This window comes from Bos grunniens, chromosome 28, assembly GCF_055505025.1.
Source record: "Bos grunniens cultivar Pamir isolate PY7600 chromosome 28, Bosgru_T2T1.0, whole genome shotgun sequence".
In the NCBI taxonomy this organism is placed as follows: domain Eukaryota; kingdom Metazoa; phylum Chordata; class Mammalia; order Artiodactyla; family Bovidae; genus Bos; species Bos grunniens.
Window position 1 is genome coordinate 23745616 of NC_141192.1, and position 19477 is coordinate 23765092.

General features: G+C 38.5%; 1 protein-coding gene across 10 annotated transcripts in view; it reads left to right on the plus strand.

Annotated features, from left to right (window-relative positions):
• CTNNA3 (catenin alpha 3) overlaps window positions 1–19477 on the plus strand; it is a 1912303-nt gene that overhangs the window by 1696212 nt on the left and 196614 nt on the right. For all 10 annotated transcript variants that reach the window (XM_086381634.1, XM_086381633.1, XM_086381642.1 and 7 more), the window contains one exon: window positions 15441–15533. In XM_086381634.1, coding sequence (XP_086237760.1) covers window positions 15441–15533 — 93 coding nt within the window. The remainder of the gene's footprint in view (window positions 1–15440; window positions 15534–19477) is intronic.

Genomic DNA, 19477 nt, shown 5'->3' on the forward strand with positions numbered 1-19477 from the left:
AGTCAGGTGTGGACATCCTATTTAGCCTTACATAATATCCACGGCTAGAACACAGCGAGCAGACTTTTGCTTTATTGCTGTGCCTTGGATGACTTTGAAATTTCTGGATAGATGAATTTGTTTAGGACCACTGATATAATACCTGGCTACCTAATCATTTCTAGAAGTTTTCTAGAAGTAAAAGATTCCCTATAAGTTAAAAATCCTGTATACAATAGGTTATAAACCCCTCTGGGAAGTTAAATCACAACTCTTGTTTCCCACGATATGTTCATTACAGAATGCTTTTGTAAAATCCGTGCTCAGGACCCTGGAAATGTGAAAATTTCCTTACATGAAATAAGGAAGCCACGGCTTTCATGGATCCACAGAGCTAAGAAGGAGACCATGGTAATAGGGGGTAACAGCATAGGGCCCTGGTGAGGCCTAGATTTCTGTATCTGCTCTCAATCTTGCTTACTGTTTGCTCCGATAATGAAGACATACGCTGCAATTTTCATCTCATCTATTGAAAGCTTTTGTCTGTGTCCACGTCAGCTTCAAATACCGTGCCACGTTTAGACCTATTTGAAGTGACAAGGCCAACTCTGTTCCTGTGCAATGAGTTTTGCAATCTTGCTCTTTTTTCATTGCTGGCACATCCTTGAAGTGTCACATTCAACCTTAAGCAGATTTTCTTGTAACACTCATTGCTTGTTTTTTTTTTTTTCCCCTGATGATAAATCTATATATTAAAAATTTAGAAACAAATCAATTATAAAGAAAGTCACAGATAACACTGCAACACTGTCATATATATATGCAATATGTTTTATATAATTAGAATATATGTATTTATACATTCAATGAAGAGTCTTAAAAGAGTATTAAGTGATTTTTCTTTGCATTAGATATTCTCTGAAATTCATTTTAACATCTGTAGGATAGTTTTTGAAAAAAAAATAGTAATTTTTAGTTAGATAACCTCTTTTCAGCTGTCTGTTCTAGGGATAAGAACACACATATTCACATAAACAATCTGTTTGGCTTAGTATTTGATGGAGAAGTTGAGATTTTTCTTACTCAAATACCAAAGAATGTGTCTGATTGTCATGGTAACAGTGTTTACACCCAAGAGTTAAAGGTTTGACTGTGTTATTGGTCATCCACTGCCTGTGTCACTACTATCATCACCACCACTTTTTAATTTTTATTATTGCATTATTTCCAACAACAGCACACTTCCCGTTTACAGAGCCAGAAGAGTAATTTTACGCCCACAATTACCCATGGTATCATCAATTACTGCCCATCAAGAACCCTAACATTGTCCTATGTTGTCCTGGACGAAGTAAGGATAAAAAGTTGTTTCTAACCTCCTGAGAAGTAAACATATCAAAGTGTTAGTAGTTCAATTGTGTGTGACTCTCTGCAATCCCATGGACTGTAGCATGCCAGGCTCTTCTGTACATGGAATTTTCTAGTCAAGTATACTAGAGGTGGGTTGCCATTTCCTTCTCCAGGCAATCTTCCCAACCCAGGGATCGAACCCAGGTCTCCCACATTGCAGGCAGATTCTTTACTGTCTGAGCCAGCAGGAAAACAACACATCCAAAGGGACTTGTAATCTACAGTTGTGTTTAGCATTTCAAAAGAAAGGTATCATGCTAATTCAGAATTTTCTTAAAAAATTCTCTTTCCTGATAACATTGTCACCAAGCCTGCAGAAGACTTACAGAATGAACAGTAGAACTGAATGAGATTTTATAAATCATTTAGTTCAGTCCTTTCATTTACTTCTGAAAAAGCTTAGTTTCAACATGTTAAGTATTTTTTTTTTTTTTTTTTGAGATCACAAGCTATTAAAAGCATCATTAACCTAAATCCAGATACTCAATCTTTATATCGTGTTCTATCACAGTCCCTGCCTTACTATAAAAACTTTAGCAGGTTAGTTAAATTAGGTTTTCTGTTTATAATTTGGAAAGAAGATATAAAAGTTCTGTCCAAAACACATACACAGTTAGTAGTTTTGCTGGTTAGTACAGTCTAATTCATTTAGAACTTAAAACAACAACAACAGATCCATTGGCACAATTATGGGCCAAAATTGAATTGATTTCAATCCTGGTATACTTAAAGCCAGGGTTCCAGCCTGACAAACAAGCAGGATTTTCTTTCAGTTGACTTTTTTCAAAGACAGTATATGGTTCAACATAGGTGATACTGAAGCAGTGCTGAAAGGCTGAATCATCTATTAGCTCCAGACATCAAGTCTACTGAGGTCTAGACATTCTATCTGGTGGAGGAAGGAGGAGATTAAGTGAGCTGATCAAAACCTCAAACTATTTGGCCTGCCTTGCTCTGTGAGAAGTATATTCATACTATTTGAAGTTCATTTTCTAGACTTGTAAGTTTTAACTACTCAGCTCCCATATTTACTATGCACTTGTGACTACCATGCCAAATGGCTCATAAAATGAGCACTGGAACCTACGTTGTGGCAGCCCTTTATTAACTGTATGGTATTGGATGAATTCTGTTAACTCTATGGTGCATTTTCCTCAACTGTGGTATTAAAATGATAACCTTGCTTCTTTAGGTTTATTGTTAAGATGAAGTAAGAAAAGACATGTGGAAGAACCCAGCAGAGTATTGTTAATGAATCATATTAAGACCTTGATTAAAAAGGGTTATCTTACCTTTCTGTTCTCAAAGAGAAGAATTCAAGGGTCTTGATTTGAGTCCAGATATTTCTAATATTTTAACTTTCCAAAAATATGCCATCCAAACCACATTCATCATGGCTTCATTAGTCTCTGAGATTTTTATTTAAACTTCAAGCTGGAAAGCTTCTTATGATTTCTTCTGACAGTTTTCATGATTTAGACATACAGACATACAGTCCTGAAGTCACCAACTCATGCGGTGGCTGAAAAAGTACAGTGATATCGATGAGTCCATTTTCACTTATGACCATATTGCTGATTTGCTGGGTGTTTTTCTACAGCTGTTAGCCTTTTTAGTGTCTTAGGATCAAAGACTTGATTCCCACAGTCTTTTAGGTAAAAGGAGGGGTTGAGCTTAAAGTGTGATTTACCCTATGTAATTTTATTATCCCTTGAGTTCTTCGAAAGGCTTTGTAAAAACTTAAGTGATTACAATGATCACCTCCTTTGAAAAAATCATCATAATCCAGACTGAAGTGTAAAGTATCAAATGATTGGCTGTTTGATGAATGCTGGTCTGGTTTTAGTGAACAAATAAAGAGTTAATTCATTTGAAATAGATGAACAACTTAAGCCTCAGGACTGTGTCTCCCCTGAGACAGCAATTTTCCTCATGTTCAAGATTTATCGCCTAAGATGTCCTATGTGACTATATGTTTGATCAGATTTTCTTATTCATTATAGATGTACTCTCTTTATCTTACATTAGGGTATATATTTTGTATTCTGTCTCTGCATTCTCAAGCTGTATTTTAATTGTTGTAGCTTTAAGGGGTATATTTTGGAGAAGACTCTTGAGAGTCCCTTAGACTGCAAGGAGATCAAACAAGTCAATCCTAAAGGAAACCAGTCTTGAATATTCATTGGAAGGACTGATGCTAACGCTGAAGCTCTAGTACTTTAGCCACCTGATGAGAAGAACTGACTTATTGGAAAAGACCCTGATGCTGGGAAAGACTGAATGCAGGAGGAGAAGGGGACAACAGAGGATGAGATGGTTGGGTGGCATCACCAACTCGATGGACATAAGTTTGAGCACACTCCGGGAGTTGGTGATAAACAGGGAAGCCTGGCCTGCTGCATGCAGTCCATGGGGTTGCAAAGAGTAAAAAGTGACTGAGTGACTGAACTGAACTGAACTAAGGGGTATAATACCCAAGCTCTTGGTTTCATCATATGAAATAATTCATAGAGTGGTATATTCTAAACATCTGGAAAAGTAAAAAAAAGACATAGTTTGTGAAACAAAGAGGGATAATAATGGTACCTAAAGGCAGTTTGGAATTATTTTTCAAAAGATTAAAAGGAGAAAATTCACCAATGCTCTATTGGGAAAAATAGAGAAATATATTTTTATTTTCATCCTTCTTTATTATCTATATTTATCTTCCATGTATTCATTCATTAAAAACATATTTTCCACACACCTATTTTTTACTAGAAACTATGTGAGACATTCAGGTTATAAAATTGAGAAAAATGCTGGATGCCTTCTCACTCTATGTTAAAATGAGAAGATACATCAGGTTAACCATGTTTCTAACTGCTGTGATGGATTGGAGTGGCTCAGTGGCTCAGTAAAGAACCCACCTGCCGATGCAGGAGACATGGGTTCAATTCTTGGGTTAAGATCCCCTGGAGAAGGAAATGCCAACCTACTCCAGTATTCTTGCCTGGGAAATCCCATGGATGGAAGAGCCTGGCAGGCTATAATCCACCAGGTCACAAAAGAGCCAGATGCAACTTAGTGACTAAAAACAAAAATATTTGAATCAACCAAACTTGACGGATTTTCCAAATCTCTCCTACCATTGAGTACTCCTTACTATTGCTGTTCAGTCACTAAATCATGTCTGACTATTTGCGATGCCATGGACTGCAGCATGCCAGATTCCTCTGTCCTTCACTATCTCCTGGAGTTTGCTCAAATTCATGTCCATTGAGTTGGTGATGCTATCTTACCATCTCATCCTCTGCCACCCCCTTCTCCTTTTGCCTTCAATCTTTCCCAGCATCAGGATCTTTTTAGTGCAGAGGGAACATTTGATCCAGATTAATGTAAATGATATGCTTTCAGTTTAAGCATAAACTCCCCAAATCTTAAAACTCAAAGCACTTGCAGAAATTGTCAAGTTTTACTTAATTCTCATTCCTATTTTAAAGGTTAATAAATTAAGCAGAAGAAAATTATGAGATTTGCCTAATAACATACAATTCAGTTCAGTTCAGTGGCTCAGTCCTGTCTGACTCTTTGCGACCCCATGAATTGCAGCACGCCAGGCCTCCCTGTCCATCACCAACTCCTGGAGTTCATTCAAACTCACATCCATCGATTTGGTGATACCATCCAGCCATCTCATCCTCTGTAGTCCCCTTTTCCTTCTGCCCACAATCCCTCCCAGCATTAGAGTCTTTTCCAATGAGTCAACACTTCACATGAGGTGGCCAAAGTATTGGAGTTTCAGCTTTAGCATCATTCCTTCCAAAGAACGCCCAGGACTGAATTCCTTTAGAATGGACTGGTTGGATCTCCTTGCAGTCCAAGGGACTCTCAAGAGTCTTCCAACGCCACAGTTCAAAAGCATCAATTCTTCAGCACTCAGCTTTCTTCATAATCCAACTCTCACATCCATACATGACTACTGGAAAAACCATAGCCTTGACTAGACAGACATTTGTTGGCAAAGTAATGTCTCTGCTTTTGAATATGCTATCTAGGTTGGTCATAACTTTCCTTCCAAGGAGCAAGCGTCTTTTAATTTCATGGCTGCAATCACCAGTAGCAGTGATTTTGGAGCCCCCCAAAATAAAGTCTGACCCTGTTTCCACTGTTTCCCCCTAAAGAATGCTCAAACTACCGCACAATTGCCCTCATCTCACATGCTGGTAAACTAATGCTCAAAATTCCCCTAGCCAGGCTTCAGCAATACGTGAACGGTGAACTTCCAGATGTTCAAGCTGGTTTTAGAAAAGGCAGAGGAACCATCAAATTGCCAACATCCTCTGGGTCATCGAAAAAGCAAGAGAGTTCCAGAAAAACATCTATTTCTCCTTTATTGACTATGGCAATGCATTTGGCTGTGTGGATCACAATAAACTGTGGAAAATTTTGAAAGATATGGGAATACCAGACTACCTGACCTGCCTCTTGAGAAACCTATATGCAGGTCAGGAAGAAACAGTTAGAACTGGACATGGAACAATAGACTGGTTCCAAATAGGAAAAGGAGTGTGTCAAAGCTGTATATTGTTACCCTGCTTATTTAATTTATATGCAGAGTACATCATAAGAAATGCTGGGCTGGAAGAAGCACAAGCTGGAATCAAGATTGCCGGGAGAAATATCAATAACCTCAGACATGCAGATGACACCACCCTTATGGCAGAAAGTGAAGAGGAACTAAAAAGCCTCTTGATGAAAGTGAAAGAGGAGACTGAAAAAGTTGGCTTAAAGCTCAACATTCAGAAAACATACAATTAGTTGGTGTCAAATTTAGAATGAAAACCCAGGTAACTTCATCAACCTACCACCATAACATAAGCCTAGCAGCATTCCGACAATACATGAAATATCTTTCCAGTTAACCTGGGAAATTCTTTTCTAGAAACTTATACTATATCAGGGCATCAGAGACACCCAGAAGTCTCTTATAATTTTCCCACATTGGTTAGCAATGAAATGTCCATTGTCCTAGTCCGTTTAACTCCTTCAGGTTTACTGCTTACTGTTTCCATGACAAGTTTGTGGCACAGAACTCTCGTGAGACTTGAACATCTAGTGTGAGATTAAAAGATGACATTTTTCTCTCAAGTCTTATTATATCCACACTGAACTGCTAATGGCATAGCTAGACATCTTCTGGTCTTCCAAGTTTGAAAATTTTGAAATTGTAGAATTTTTCTAGGTGCAAAATCTACTATCTCTAATTTCCATAGCCTTTCTGTTTTTTTTTTTTTTCTAATTTTATTTTATTTTTAAACTTTACATAATTGTATTAGTTTTGCCAAATATCAAAATGAATCCGCCACAGGTATACATAGCCTTTCTTTTAAAAAATCCAGTAATCTTTTCTTCAAACTTTCCCTTGGGCAAGGTATTATTAAATCAACACCTACTGAAGGGAGACAGGAAAGGCTTACTCCATAGTTCTGCAATGTTCCTAAGACTTTCTTCTGACATTCATACCAAAGCCTGTGTGTGTTAGTTGCTCAGTTGTGTCCGACTCTTTGTGACCCCATGGACTGTAGCCTGCCAGGCTCAGTCCATGAAATGAATTAAATTATTCATTTCATTATTCAGTTAGGATATCTTTACTGAATACCTAGTATATGCTGTTTGGGGTGTTCAGAATGATAAGTAAGACAGAAAGCATTCCTGTTCTCATGGGTGTTATATTCTAATGTGGCAAGACCAAAATGTATCTCCTAACTTCAAAAAAAAAAAAAAGAAGAAAAATATAATTTCATATGATCATAGCAAGAGGGCTAAGAAAAGAGAGAAAAGAAAGTGAAAAGTGAAGTTGCTTAGTAGTGTTTGACTCTTTGCGACCCCGTGGACAGTAGCCCACCAGGCTCCTCCATCCATGGGATTCTCCAGGCAAGAATACTGGAGTGGGTTGCCATTTCCTTCTCCAGGGGATCTTCCCAACCCAGGGATCAAACCCAGGTCTCCCTCATTGCAGGCAGATGCTTTAACCTCTGAGACAGAAAAGGGTGATGCAATTAATAAATGAAGTACGAAAAAGGGTTAACTTCAGATGGCCTGACCAGGGGAACTCTATAGAGTTGAATATAGCCATCTGAACTCCCATAGTAGAAAGATCCAGCAGTGTGAAAGCTGCAGGAGGAACGTATGTCAGGCAAGACAGCAGTACATACTTGGAGCCGAAGGTCTTGATGTGCCATGAACTGATGATTGGGGCATATTTGAAGAGTAGAAAAAAGTCCATGTGTTGTGAATCCATCATGCTTGCCAGGAGCAAAAAAGCCCTTTGTCTCTGACAACTCTGGCAACTCCATCCGATTGTATCATTCAGTTGAATAGTCAAAATGGCTTCTGGCCGCTTATATATTATCTGTCCAATTATGTGATAAATTAACCCTCCAACTGAAAAGCAATGGAAGGCATACTTAAAAAGTAAAATGCCTGCATTTCCGGTGACAGGGAAAATCCCTTATAAACTATTGATGCTGCCATCTTGCAACTCATATTACAGTGACACTTAACTAAAGCCTAAACCAATCAAAAAATTAAATTTAATGTCAGGCCAATAGTTCTCATGAAGAATTGCATATCAGAATCATTTGTACAACTTTATAAAGCTATAGGTTAGTGGGCCTCTCCCTCAAAGATTGATTCCAGGAGTCTGTCATTAAAAAAAAGTCTGTAATACACAACATGTTGTTTACTTCATTTTCTGGAAATATTTTGAAATGTTTGACAGTTAAATGTGATTGTTACATTTTTCTAAAATGTGACTCTTTAAATAATTTATAGGTCTTAGAAACTAGAAAAGACAAGGCTCAGAAAATGGATCAAAAACCTTGTCAGTAATGCCAAGAAGAGAGTATTGATTTCTTGGATGGAGTGGGGGGCAGATACGTGCATATGTGTGTGTGTGCATGTGTGCACTCATTTTAGCTTTCCATAATTTGAATTGTGTTATTGTTATATCTTTTCCTCATTTTAAAATGTATTTGAATTCTGTTCTCTCCACTTCTGTGTTATCAGCTCAGCTAAGATAATCTCACTGAGCATGCTGTTGCAGCTTCTTTGAGAATACTGTCCACAGCATCGTTCCTTCTCTGAGTGTCAGACCACTGCTGACATTGCTCTGGCAGTTACTTGATTGTAGTAAGGCCTTGAGGGATAATCAGAGAAGTATGAATTGCCATCAAATCCTTTATATGATTTAGAATTCAGCCTTAAATCTTAGGAAAATACTGAGCATGAGTCCTAGTTCCTAGACTTTTTCTTTCTTTTTCTTACCTTCTTTCTCTTCCCTCCCACCTCTTCTCCCTCTTGCCCTTGCTTTCTTCCTTCCCTTATTTTTGTTGTTTTTAGGGACCACAAACTTATTTTCTTATATTTCAGGATTAAGCATTTATAGCCTTGAGCAAATGAATTTTAATGTATAATAATACTACCAAACTAAGGATGCTGAAAGAATTTATATGTCTTTAGAATGCACTGAGCTCCTTGGTGCAGAGGAGGAGGAAGAATATGAATTTAGTCATTATGTACCTCAATAAATAAATACATATTTAAGCTTATATATATGTGTATATATACACACACGTATATATATTCACATACACTCACACCACCAATTAATTGTGTCCTTGAAGTTTAATGTACCACTACTGTTTATTGCACACTCAGTTTCCATATGAAAACCTCAGCCTATTTTCAAGTCTGACTATACTTGTTTCTGGACTCCTTTATATAAATAAAACGAGATCTTAAAGTACTACAATAATAGTTTATAATAATCATAAACAATATTGAACATTTAGTATTTTCTAGAAATGGAATAATGTTCTAGTCCATCATGTTATTTTGTCTTCACAATAGCCCTAAGAATTAGGTAATATTTTTTCCACTTTAAGATGAGGAAACTTAGCTTATTTCAAGTCACTTTGGGTTGCCTAAGGAAGGGTTCACAATAAGCAAGAGTTAGAAAAATATAGAATAGTTATCCTGAATTCTGATAAGAGAAATAAATGAGTAATAGAGTTTATTATCACTTTTTCCACAATAAAATAGGGTATCTTCCTATGGGTCTGGTTTAAAGACAGTTCAGCTTAGAGAAGAAAAGTTATTTCTATCATCCCTGAGAATGTGAAGAATGTTATCTTTTTTAGGGCCAGTTTAAGAGAGTATCTTCCTCTTACACATGATTAAAATCGGATCAAACATGATCTTTACTTGAACTTTAGAAGAAAGCAGTGTATGTGTAATTATACTAAACCCTATTAGCACAATGGTGTTCTATATTCAATATCAGGAAAATGTAACTAGAGTTAGTGATAAGTATTGTGTCAATCCAGAGTAACAGATGTGAAATAAAATGGAGGCATCCAAAATGCCACAGAAGTTTTATCAAAAAATATAAAAGATTGTGATAGGATGAGGGATAAGTTAGTGAAGAAAGAAGAGAACAAATAGTAGACAGAAAGAAGCAACCTTTGTTGCACCCCAGCTATGTCTGTGGGCTAAGCACTTGTTTAAACATCTTAGTACAACTGAATCTCACAATAATCTTCAGGATTATGTCTCTTATCCAAAATTTTGTTCTGAAGAAACAAAATTGTAAAAGGAGACACATATTCCCCAACAAGCTAATTGGAGAGGCAGAATTCAAATTCAGGTCTGCATTGCTCAACACTTTATGGTCTTTCTCCTACTTGACACTGATCTAAGATAGTTGGTTTCCCTTCACACAGGATGGAAATTGACTGGAAACGTACACAAGTTACACACACACACACACATACACAAACCTTCCAGAAGTTTAAACTTCCAAAGTGACTAAATAAGTAAAAGCAAAACAAGCTGTTTCCAGGAGTGTACAGTATAGGGCCGCCAAACCTCTATCCTTCCTTTTTTAAATGTTTACTCTTTCTATTATTATTTGTCTTCAAACTGAAGTTCATATATATCCCCAAAATGATTAAGTACTCCTACGTCTTCCTTAGTTTCCATTTAAACTATAACACTGTGTATGTAACTGTTTATTTTTAAAATACCATCCAGCTGCTTGCCTTACAGAAAGCAAAATGCTACCAGCAGGTGTTTTGAACACTCCCCCACGGTTTTTTCTTTTTTTTTTTTTCATGATAAGAAGTCAGTTGTGGTGGTTTTGCAAGAACACTATCAGTCCCCTGTTAAAGAAAAGTACACAAGTATGTGGGCGTAAATGGTGCGCTTATCATTTCCTGCAGTGTCACTAACAAAAATGATACTTGTGATTTCTGAGGAGCAGTTGCTCTTGATTTCTGTTAGATCACTTTACTTTTGATTTGCACAAAGTACTGGGATTGGTGATGAAGCTCTGTCTCATCACAGAACTTGGGTTATATAATAGAATATAACCCAAGTAATAAGCAAAGACATTTATAAGAAACATTACAGTAGGGACCCCAGACTGCTTGCAGTTGCAAAATAACAGGGTCAAGAAAGGGAATTTGATCAATTGAGTTTATTCAGATATTACAGGGGCTGGTGATAAATCAAGATAAAAAATTATAAAAAGCCTTTCTGAAGGATACTTGGGAAGAATACACAAAAATTAGCTAATAATGAAATATGTGATTGTATAGAAATTCCCTCATGGTGAACTCATGCTATTATTACTTAAGAAGAAAGATAAATTTCCTGTGATCATAGCTGCAGGTAGTCGTAGCAAAGAAGGACTGCACGTAGAGATCAACATATATCTATATGTTATCTAACTACTCAGCACACTGGGGGCTTTGGTGAAGGGGAAGATATTAATATCTAATAAGAGTCAGTTGACATTAATGCAGAGTGATAGATAGTCAGTGCAAGTGTTGGAGAACAAAAAAAAAGTGCTGGTTCAAGATCCACGAACTGAGAAAGAATCTGAGGCCATAAGCGTTTAGGAGATTGGTAGTTTTGCTCCACAGTGTGAGCTAAGCATTTCAAATTCCCATGCCTGGAGAGGCCCCAGTGGAACGAATGCTCTTCACAACCCTGAAGGTAAGTGAAGGGCCTGTGTGTAGAGCAAGGTTTGAGGGAAACCAGAGCTATTTTGAGGAGGTAGGTGCTGACCCTTTCCAGACTTCAACAGTTAGATGTATATATAGGAGACCTTCCATTTTCAGTTTTGGATGTTTGTCATGACACCTAAATGTTTATATTTTGGATTTCTCACCAGAGCTTTGTAGCAAAGGAATCATAGTTTAAAACTGAGACTGTGTAAACTATAATACTAAATTAATTCTCATTAAGTACTTTATATTTATAATAATGATTTTCTGTACAGTACTTATATTTGCATTAATGACTGGTATCATTACATTATTGCCACAGAGGGACTAAAGGGATGGTAACCTGGAACTAAGAAAAACAACAAAAAGCAGATTAAAAAATTAGTTTGAAATACAGTAAGATAGAAGCACAATAGAGATACAGTGAGGACACATGTTTGTTGTTGCTGTTGATATGTTTTGCTTTGCTTATATCCAACTAGGTTTTTGGATATCACCGATAATGTTTCTTCATTCTTTTAAAACCATGTATGTGCTAGGTCGTGGTGAGATGGTAGTAAGCAGAGCAGACTGAGTCCTTACCTCAAAGAACAGATAGTTCAACAGTTTACTTCCCAATTCAACAACCGATGCTAAAATAAAGTATGATGAACACTATATAGTGAAAGTAGAAGGCATCAGGAAATGCTTGGAAGAGGAACTCAAGCCAATCTAGGGGATTTGTAAGCAAGACACCTCCCTGAATAAAAGATGTTTAAGCTGAAATTGAAAAAAAAAAAAAAAAAAGCAATGGAAATAGGTTAACTATGTAGACTAAACCCTAAAGTTCATGTTAAATTATTACATTCTAAATTTCAGATCAGATCAGATCAGTCGCTCAGTCATGTCCGACTCTTTGCGACCCCATGAATCGCTGTACGCCAGGCCTTCCCCTGTCCATTACCAACTCCCGGAGTTCACTCAGACTCACGTCCATCGAGTCAGTGATGCCATGCAGCCATCTCATCCTCTGTCGTCCCCTTCTCCTCTTGCCCCCAATCCCTCCCAGCATCAGAGTCTTTTCCAATGAGTCAACTCTTCGCATGAGGTGGCCAAAGTACTGGAGTTTCAGCTTCAGCATCATTCCTTCCAAAGAAATCCCAGGGCTGATCTCCTTCAGAATGGACTGGTTGGATCTCCTTGCAGTCCAAGGGACTCTCAAGAGTCTTCTCCAACACCACACTTCAAAAGCATCAATTCTTCGGCGCTTAGCTTTCTTCACAGCCCAACTCTCACATCCATACATGACCACAGGAAAAACCATAGCCTTGACTAGATGAACCTTTGTTGGCAAAGTAATGTCTCTGCTTTTGAATATGCTATCTAGGTTGGTCATAACTTTCCTTCCAAGGAGTAAGCGTCTTTTAATTTCATGGCTTTTCTCAATTTTTTGTTTTGATATCATATGGTTTTAATAATACTTACTCCATTTATTTGTCACATGTAAACACCTTGATTTGTGGTAGCCACATAGTGGTTAGCCAAATTGCTACTCAGAGAAAAACACCCTTCTGATCATTTTTGCTTTTTCTTTCAGAATTTATTGAGATATAATTAATATACTATAAACATCACCATTGAAAGTATTTTAAATATTCACAAGAGTGTATGATCATTACCACTTCTGACTGTAGAACGTTATTGCCATCCCGTTTCATACCAATGCCATCCCATGAAATGCCATGCCATTTTATACCCCAATGGGTATGAAACCACATACCCATTAGCAGTCATGGCTCCCAACCCCCTCTTCCACTCTCTGCTTCAGGAACCACTAATCAAATCTCTGTCCTGTCTCTATACATGTGGCTATTCTTGAATTCCAAATAAATAGAACCATATAATATGTGGCATTTTGTGATTGACTTGTTTCACTTAGCATAATATTTTCAAAGTTTACCATGTTGCAGTATATATTAGTACTTCATTCCTTTTTATAATATTCAACTAATATTCCTTTGTAGGGATTTACCATGTTTTGTTTATTCATTCATCACTAGACATGTTTCTTGGTCATTATGATTGCTGTTGCTATGAATACTTGTTTACAGATTTTTGTGTAGATATATATTTTTCATTTCTCTTGGGTATGTACTGTTGAGTGAATTGGGTCCTACTTCCCACTGCTTACAAAATCAATACTCAGATTCTTTAACGTCTGAGCCACCAGGAAAGCCCTATAGAAAGAAAAGTCTCCTTTAATCAAATTGCTGGCAATCTAGGGAGATAGTTAACTCAACGTCCCCCAAACACCATGTCCAAAGATTCTGTTAGATTATAAAAACATTTAAAGGAAAGAAGGGAAGTAATCTACATTAATCATTGAGATGGGGGTCAAGGTCATCACCATTGCCCTCTATGCAGGCTCAGTGAATTCTTGTGATATTCCTCTAGGTGCTATCTTATTCACACAGTTTGGTCATGAGATTACTGGATGGAAACTAGGGAAAAGATTTGGTCATACATATTCTTCAGTTCTACCTCTATAATCTATGGAAAGACCTGACAAGTTAGGCAAGATATCATTTGATTAAAATATCTGAAAGGTGTACTTGGCGGGGAGATGAATAGAGCATGGGAATCCCTGGCTTAAATTTTAGTTACAGTATGGCTGAAAGAGATGGGATACCAGACCACCTGAATTGCCTCTTGAGAAACCTATATGCAGGTCAGGAAGAAACAGTTAGAACTGGACATGGAAAAACAGACTGGTACCAAATAGGAAAAGGAGTACGTCAAGGCTGCATATTGTCACCCTGCTTGTTTAACTTCTATGCAGAGTACATCATGAGAAATGCTGGGCTAGAAGAAGCACAAGTTGGAATCAAGATTGCCGGGAGAAATATCAATAACCTCAGATATGCAGATGACACCACCCTTATGGCAGAAAGTGAAGAGGAACTCAAAAGCCTCTTGATGAAAGTGAAAGAGGAGAGTGAAAAAGTTGGCTTAAAGCTCAACATTCAGAAAATGAAGATCATGGCATCTGGTTCTACCACTTCGTGGGAAATAGATGGGGAAACAGTGTCAGACTTTATTTTTCTGGGCTCCAAAATCACTGCAGATGGTGACTGCAGCCATGAAATTAAAAGACACTTACTCCTTGGAAGGAAAGTTATGACCAACCTAGACAGTATATTCAAAAGCACAGACATTACTTTGCCAACAAAGGTGTGTCTAGTCAAGGTTATGGTTTTTCCTGTGGTCATGTATGGATGTGAGAGTTGGACTGCAAAGAAAGCTGAGCACCAAAGAATTGATGCTTTTGAACTGTGGTGTTGGAGAAGACTCTTGAGAGTCCCTTGGACTGCAAGGAGATCCAACCAGTCCATTCTGAAGGAGATCAGCCCTGGGATTTCTTTGGAAGGAATGATGCTAAAGCTGAAACTCCAGTACTTTGGCCACCTCATGCGAAGAGTTGACTCATTGGAAAAGACTGATGCTGGGAGGGATTGGGGGCAGGAGGAGAAGGGGATGACAGAGGATGAGATGGCTGGATGGCATCACTGACTCGATGGACGTGAGTCTGAGTGAACTCCGGGAGTTGGTGAGGGACAGGGAGGCCTGGCGTGCTGCGATTCATGGGGTCGCAAAGAGTCGGACACGACTGAGCAACTGAACTGAACTGAACTGATGGTTTTGCTAAAGTGACAAGAAAAGGAGCTTCTCTGTCCATGGAACTCTCCAGGCAAGAATACTGGAGTGGATTCCCATTCCCTTCTCCAAGGGATCTTCCTGACCCAGGGGTTGTGCCTGGGTCTCCAGGATTACAGGCAGATTCTTTACCATCTGAGCCATTAGTGAAGGCCTCCTGCTGAGGGCAGTTTCCTGCAAAGAACTGCTTACATAAGTACCAAGGAGAGGAGTTGCTGGGTCATAATGGTAACTCTGTGCTTGATGAGGGACTGCCAGACTACCATTTTGCATTTCCAACAACAGTGTTTTGCTTTCTTTTTATAGACTCCAGAAGAACTAGAGGATGTTTCTGACCTGGAAGAGGATCATGAAGTTCGCAGTCACACCAGCGTTCAGACTGAAGGGAAAACTGACCGGGTAAGTCACTTCCCTGAGGGGAGAGCTGTGTGCTAGGCCCTTTCCTTATCACTCCAGGAAGTGTCTCCCAGGTGGGACCCCTGGATCTAGAACTGCTTCTGTAAAGCCCAGAGATAGGAGTCTCAGGATGCTGGGCAGCATTGTGAGGGCAATAATTTCTTCTGCCTTGAGAGCTCTCAGTGAAGCCATTTCTCATTAGGCAGTGACTCAACCCATGCCAATTGTGGTCGTTATAGTAGCCATGGGAATATCAAAGTGAAATGTATACCTGTTTGTTTAGAGTGAAAAAGAGAATCCATGAAGTTGTAAATATACTCTGAGGTTCTAGGGGAAATTAATCAAATTCTGAGGCAACATGCCTCTATTTTCTCCCTTCTACAATTCTTCCTTCTGCCCACCTCAAAACACACACACACACACACACACACACACGTTAATCAATTTTTGAAATACTCTGAGATGTTCTACTTTGCTTGGGAATTTGTGGAACCTTGATTTCCTAGCCACTGATAACTTGCAACTGCAGAACGGACTACATAGCATGTAGGTCTAAAGCCAGTCAATATAGCATGGTGTCTGAGACTGCCTGGGAATGCATCTGAATCAGGCACTTCCTTGCTGGGTTCCTGGGGAACTCACTTAGCCTTTCTCTACCTCTGCCCTTCAATTTTGTAAAGTGAGGGTACTAATAGTATTCTCTACATAAGGATTGCTGTGGGAATCGACTAAATTAATGAAAAGCATTCTTAACCTAGTGCCTAGCTCATAGTAAGTTCTCAATCATTACTTACTGTTATTGAGAATTTACTAAGTAGCAACAGGGTCATTGTTATCACTATAGCAATTATCATCATTATCATTTTTACTATTATTAAATTAAGTGTCATAAAATTTGGAGATGTATGAAACAGATACATTTAAGAACATCCCATGTTGGGAATTCCCTGGATGTGCATTGGTTAGAACGCTGTTTCCATTGCGAAGACCATGAGTTTGATCCCTGGCCGGGGAACCAAGATCCCACAAGATAGATGTATGTGGTAAGATGTATGTACTTGAAGTTTATATGACTAGTGAAGGAAAATGGCTTAAATCTGTCCTCTACCTGTATCACCTGACCAGAGCTAAGATCATATTTAGATATGTTCTCTCCCAGGCATCTTACATCCCTAATAGCCCCATATTTCTTATAATTACATCTCTATGCTTTGAATATATTCATAAATTCAGTCTTATGATTATTTGAGACTTTGTCTCTGCATTCAATATAGCATTTCCTGAACTTTGTGTCCACTGGACTGAGTATATCTTTTGACATATTTCCTAAGAATCATTAATTTGGAAAGATATCATAAGATTTCGAAGTCAGAATCTGTCAATAAGTATTTGAATACTCATGCCATGCTCATTCCTGGCCACTGAATAAGACAAATGTTTGATTCCTTTTTGTTTGCAGCTGTTACGAAAAGAACAAATGCCTGTTTGGTTCTTGGATTATGCAGACTCTGCTATATCAAACATGTACTAGAACCAATTTCAGACAGTGTTTAGTAATGGAGTGACAATTATTTATTATCATTTTACTTTATGCATTGCACTTCCAGTAGCTTTGGCTCAACATCATCTGTTACTGCTGTCATTGGTGGCAAATGCCACTGGGCATTGTAAGGTCTGTAACCAACAAACAATGATTTACATTCCACACTCAATAGAGTGCAAAATACTAAGAGACCAATAGGGCATGCCTTATGAGATGGCAAAGGAACAGCAGTGGAAATTAGTGGTTATCTTAATTATTAAACATGAGTAGTCACTGGACCAACACCTGGTTCTAACCAATGATCAGGCATCCCAGAGTGACACAGGAGAGTGGGTTTACTATAGGTTTATAGAGCATTCTTTAGAGTTCTTGTTTATTCAGTTCATGCCCTTAGCAAGGATGCAATAGACATCTTTTATTTTAAAAACTCAAATTGGAGAGAGATTAAAATAGACTCCTAAGATAATAAAATTCTTAAACTTGATAATAACATTTTTTGTAAGCCCTAAAAGAATCTTCTTAAATATTTTATTAAATATAAACTAAGGTACATTTTCTTTTTAAACAGAGCTGTGCCAGTTATCATTAACACTTTAGAGAATGTTTCCAAATTGTTGTTTTTGTTCAGTCGTTATGTCGTGTCCAATTCTTTGTGACACTGTGGACTTCAGCACACCAGGCTTCCCTGTCCTTCACTATCTCCTGGAGTTTGCACAAACTCATGCCAATTGAGTCAGTACTGCCATCCAACCATCTCATCCTCTGTCATCCCCTTCTCCTCCTGCCCTCTATCTTTCCCCATGAAAAGTTTCCAAGTTGGTGTTTTATCTAAGAGAAGCCCTGAAGCCCTGAAGGGTTTTTTCTTTTTTTTTTTTTCCCCTTGATTCTACTAATCAGGGAACTCAGTTCAGTTCAGTCACTGAGTTGTGTCTGACTCTGTGACCCCATGAGCTGCAGCACGCCAGGCCTCCCTGTCCATAACCAACTCCTGGAGTCCACCCAAACCCATGACCATTGAGTTGGTGATGCCATCCAACCATCTCATCCTCTGTCGTCCCCTTCCCCTCCTGCCTTCAATCTTTCCCAACATCAGGGTCTTTTCAAGTAAGTCAGCTCTTCGCATCAGGTGGCCAAAGTATTGGGGTTTCAGCTTCAACATCAGTCCTTCCAATGAACACCCAGGGCTGATCTCCTTCAGAATGGACTGGTTGGATCTCCTTGCAGTCCAAGGGACTCTCAAGCATCTTCTCCAACACCACAGTTCAAAAACATCAATTCTTCAGTGCTCAGCTTTCTTTATAGTCCAACTCTCACATCCATACATGACTATTGGAAAAGGATATATGACAAAATCTAAGCAGCATATAAGTTCTGGTAAAACAACATTTATGCATGGAAAAATGCTCTGACCTTATGCATATGAAGTACTTTTAAATCACTGAAGTCTTCAGAAACTGCAAATAGTTTCTTATGAAAAAAAAAAAGAAAAAAAGGGTGTTCTTGCTTAAAAGTCACTCCTGAACTTAGAGAACTGAGCGAAGGAGAGATGAGAGAGTAACTTATAATTCTCAGTTCGGTTCAGCCGCTCAATCATGTCTGACTCTTTGCGACCCCATGAATCGCAGCACACCAATCCTCTCTGTCCATCACCAACTCCCAGAGCTCACCCAAACTCATATGCATCAAGTCGGCGATGCCATTCAGCCATCTCATCCTCTGTCATCCCCTTCTTCTCCTGCCCCCAATCCTTCCCAGCATTAGGGTGTTTTCCAAAGAGTCAGCTCTTCGCATGAGGTGGCCAAAGTATTGGAGTTTCAGCCTCAGCATCAGTCCTTCCAATGAACACCCAGGACTGACCTCCTTTAGGATGGACTGGTTGGATCTCCTTGCAGTCTAAGGGACTCTCAAGAGTCTTTTCCAATACCACGGTTCAAAAGCATCAATTCTTCGGTGCTCAGCTTTCTTTATAGTCCAACTCTCACATCCAAACATGACCACTGGAAAAACCATAGCCTTGACTAGGCAGACCTTTGTTGTCAAAGTAATGTCTCTGCTTTTTAATATGCTGTCTAGGTTGGTCATAACTTTCCTTCCAAGGAGTAAGTATCTTTTAATTTCATGGCTGCAATCACCATCTGCTGTGATTTTGGAGCCCAGAAAAATAGTCAGCCATTGTTTCCACTGTTTCCCCATCTAATTAGACTCAAAGAATTTCCATAGTTTAAGCAAGTCCTATGGAAATGGAAGCAAGTTCCAGGTCGTCTGGCACTAGCCACACACATTCTAGTACAGCATGCTTGTGAATGTGGGTCAAATTTCAGCATCCCTTAAGATCTCATTGCCCAACTATTGCCACAGTCAGTGTTAAGGTGTTGATATTATAATTCCTCTAACAGAAGATGAC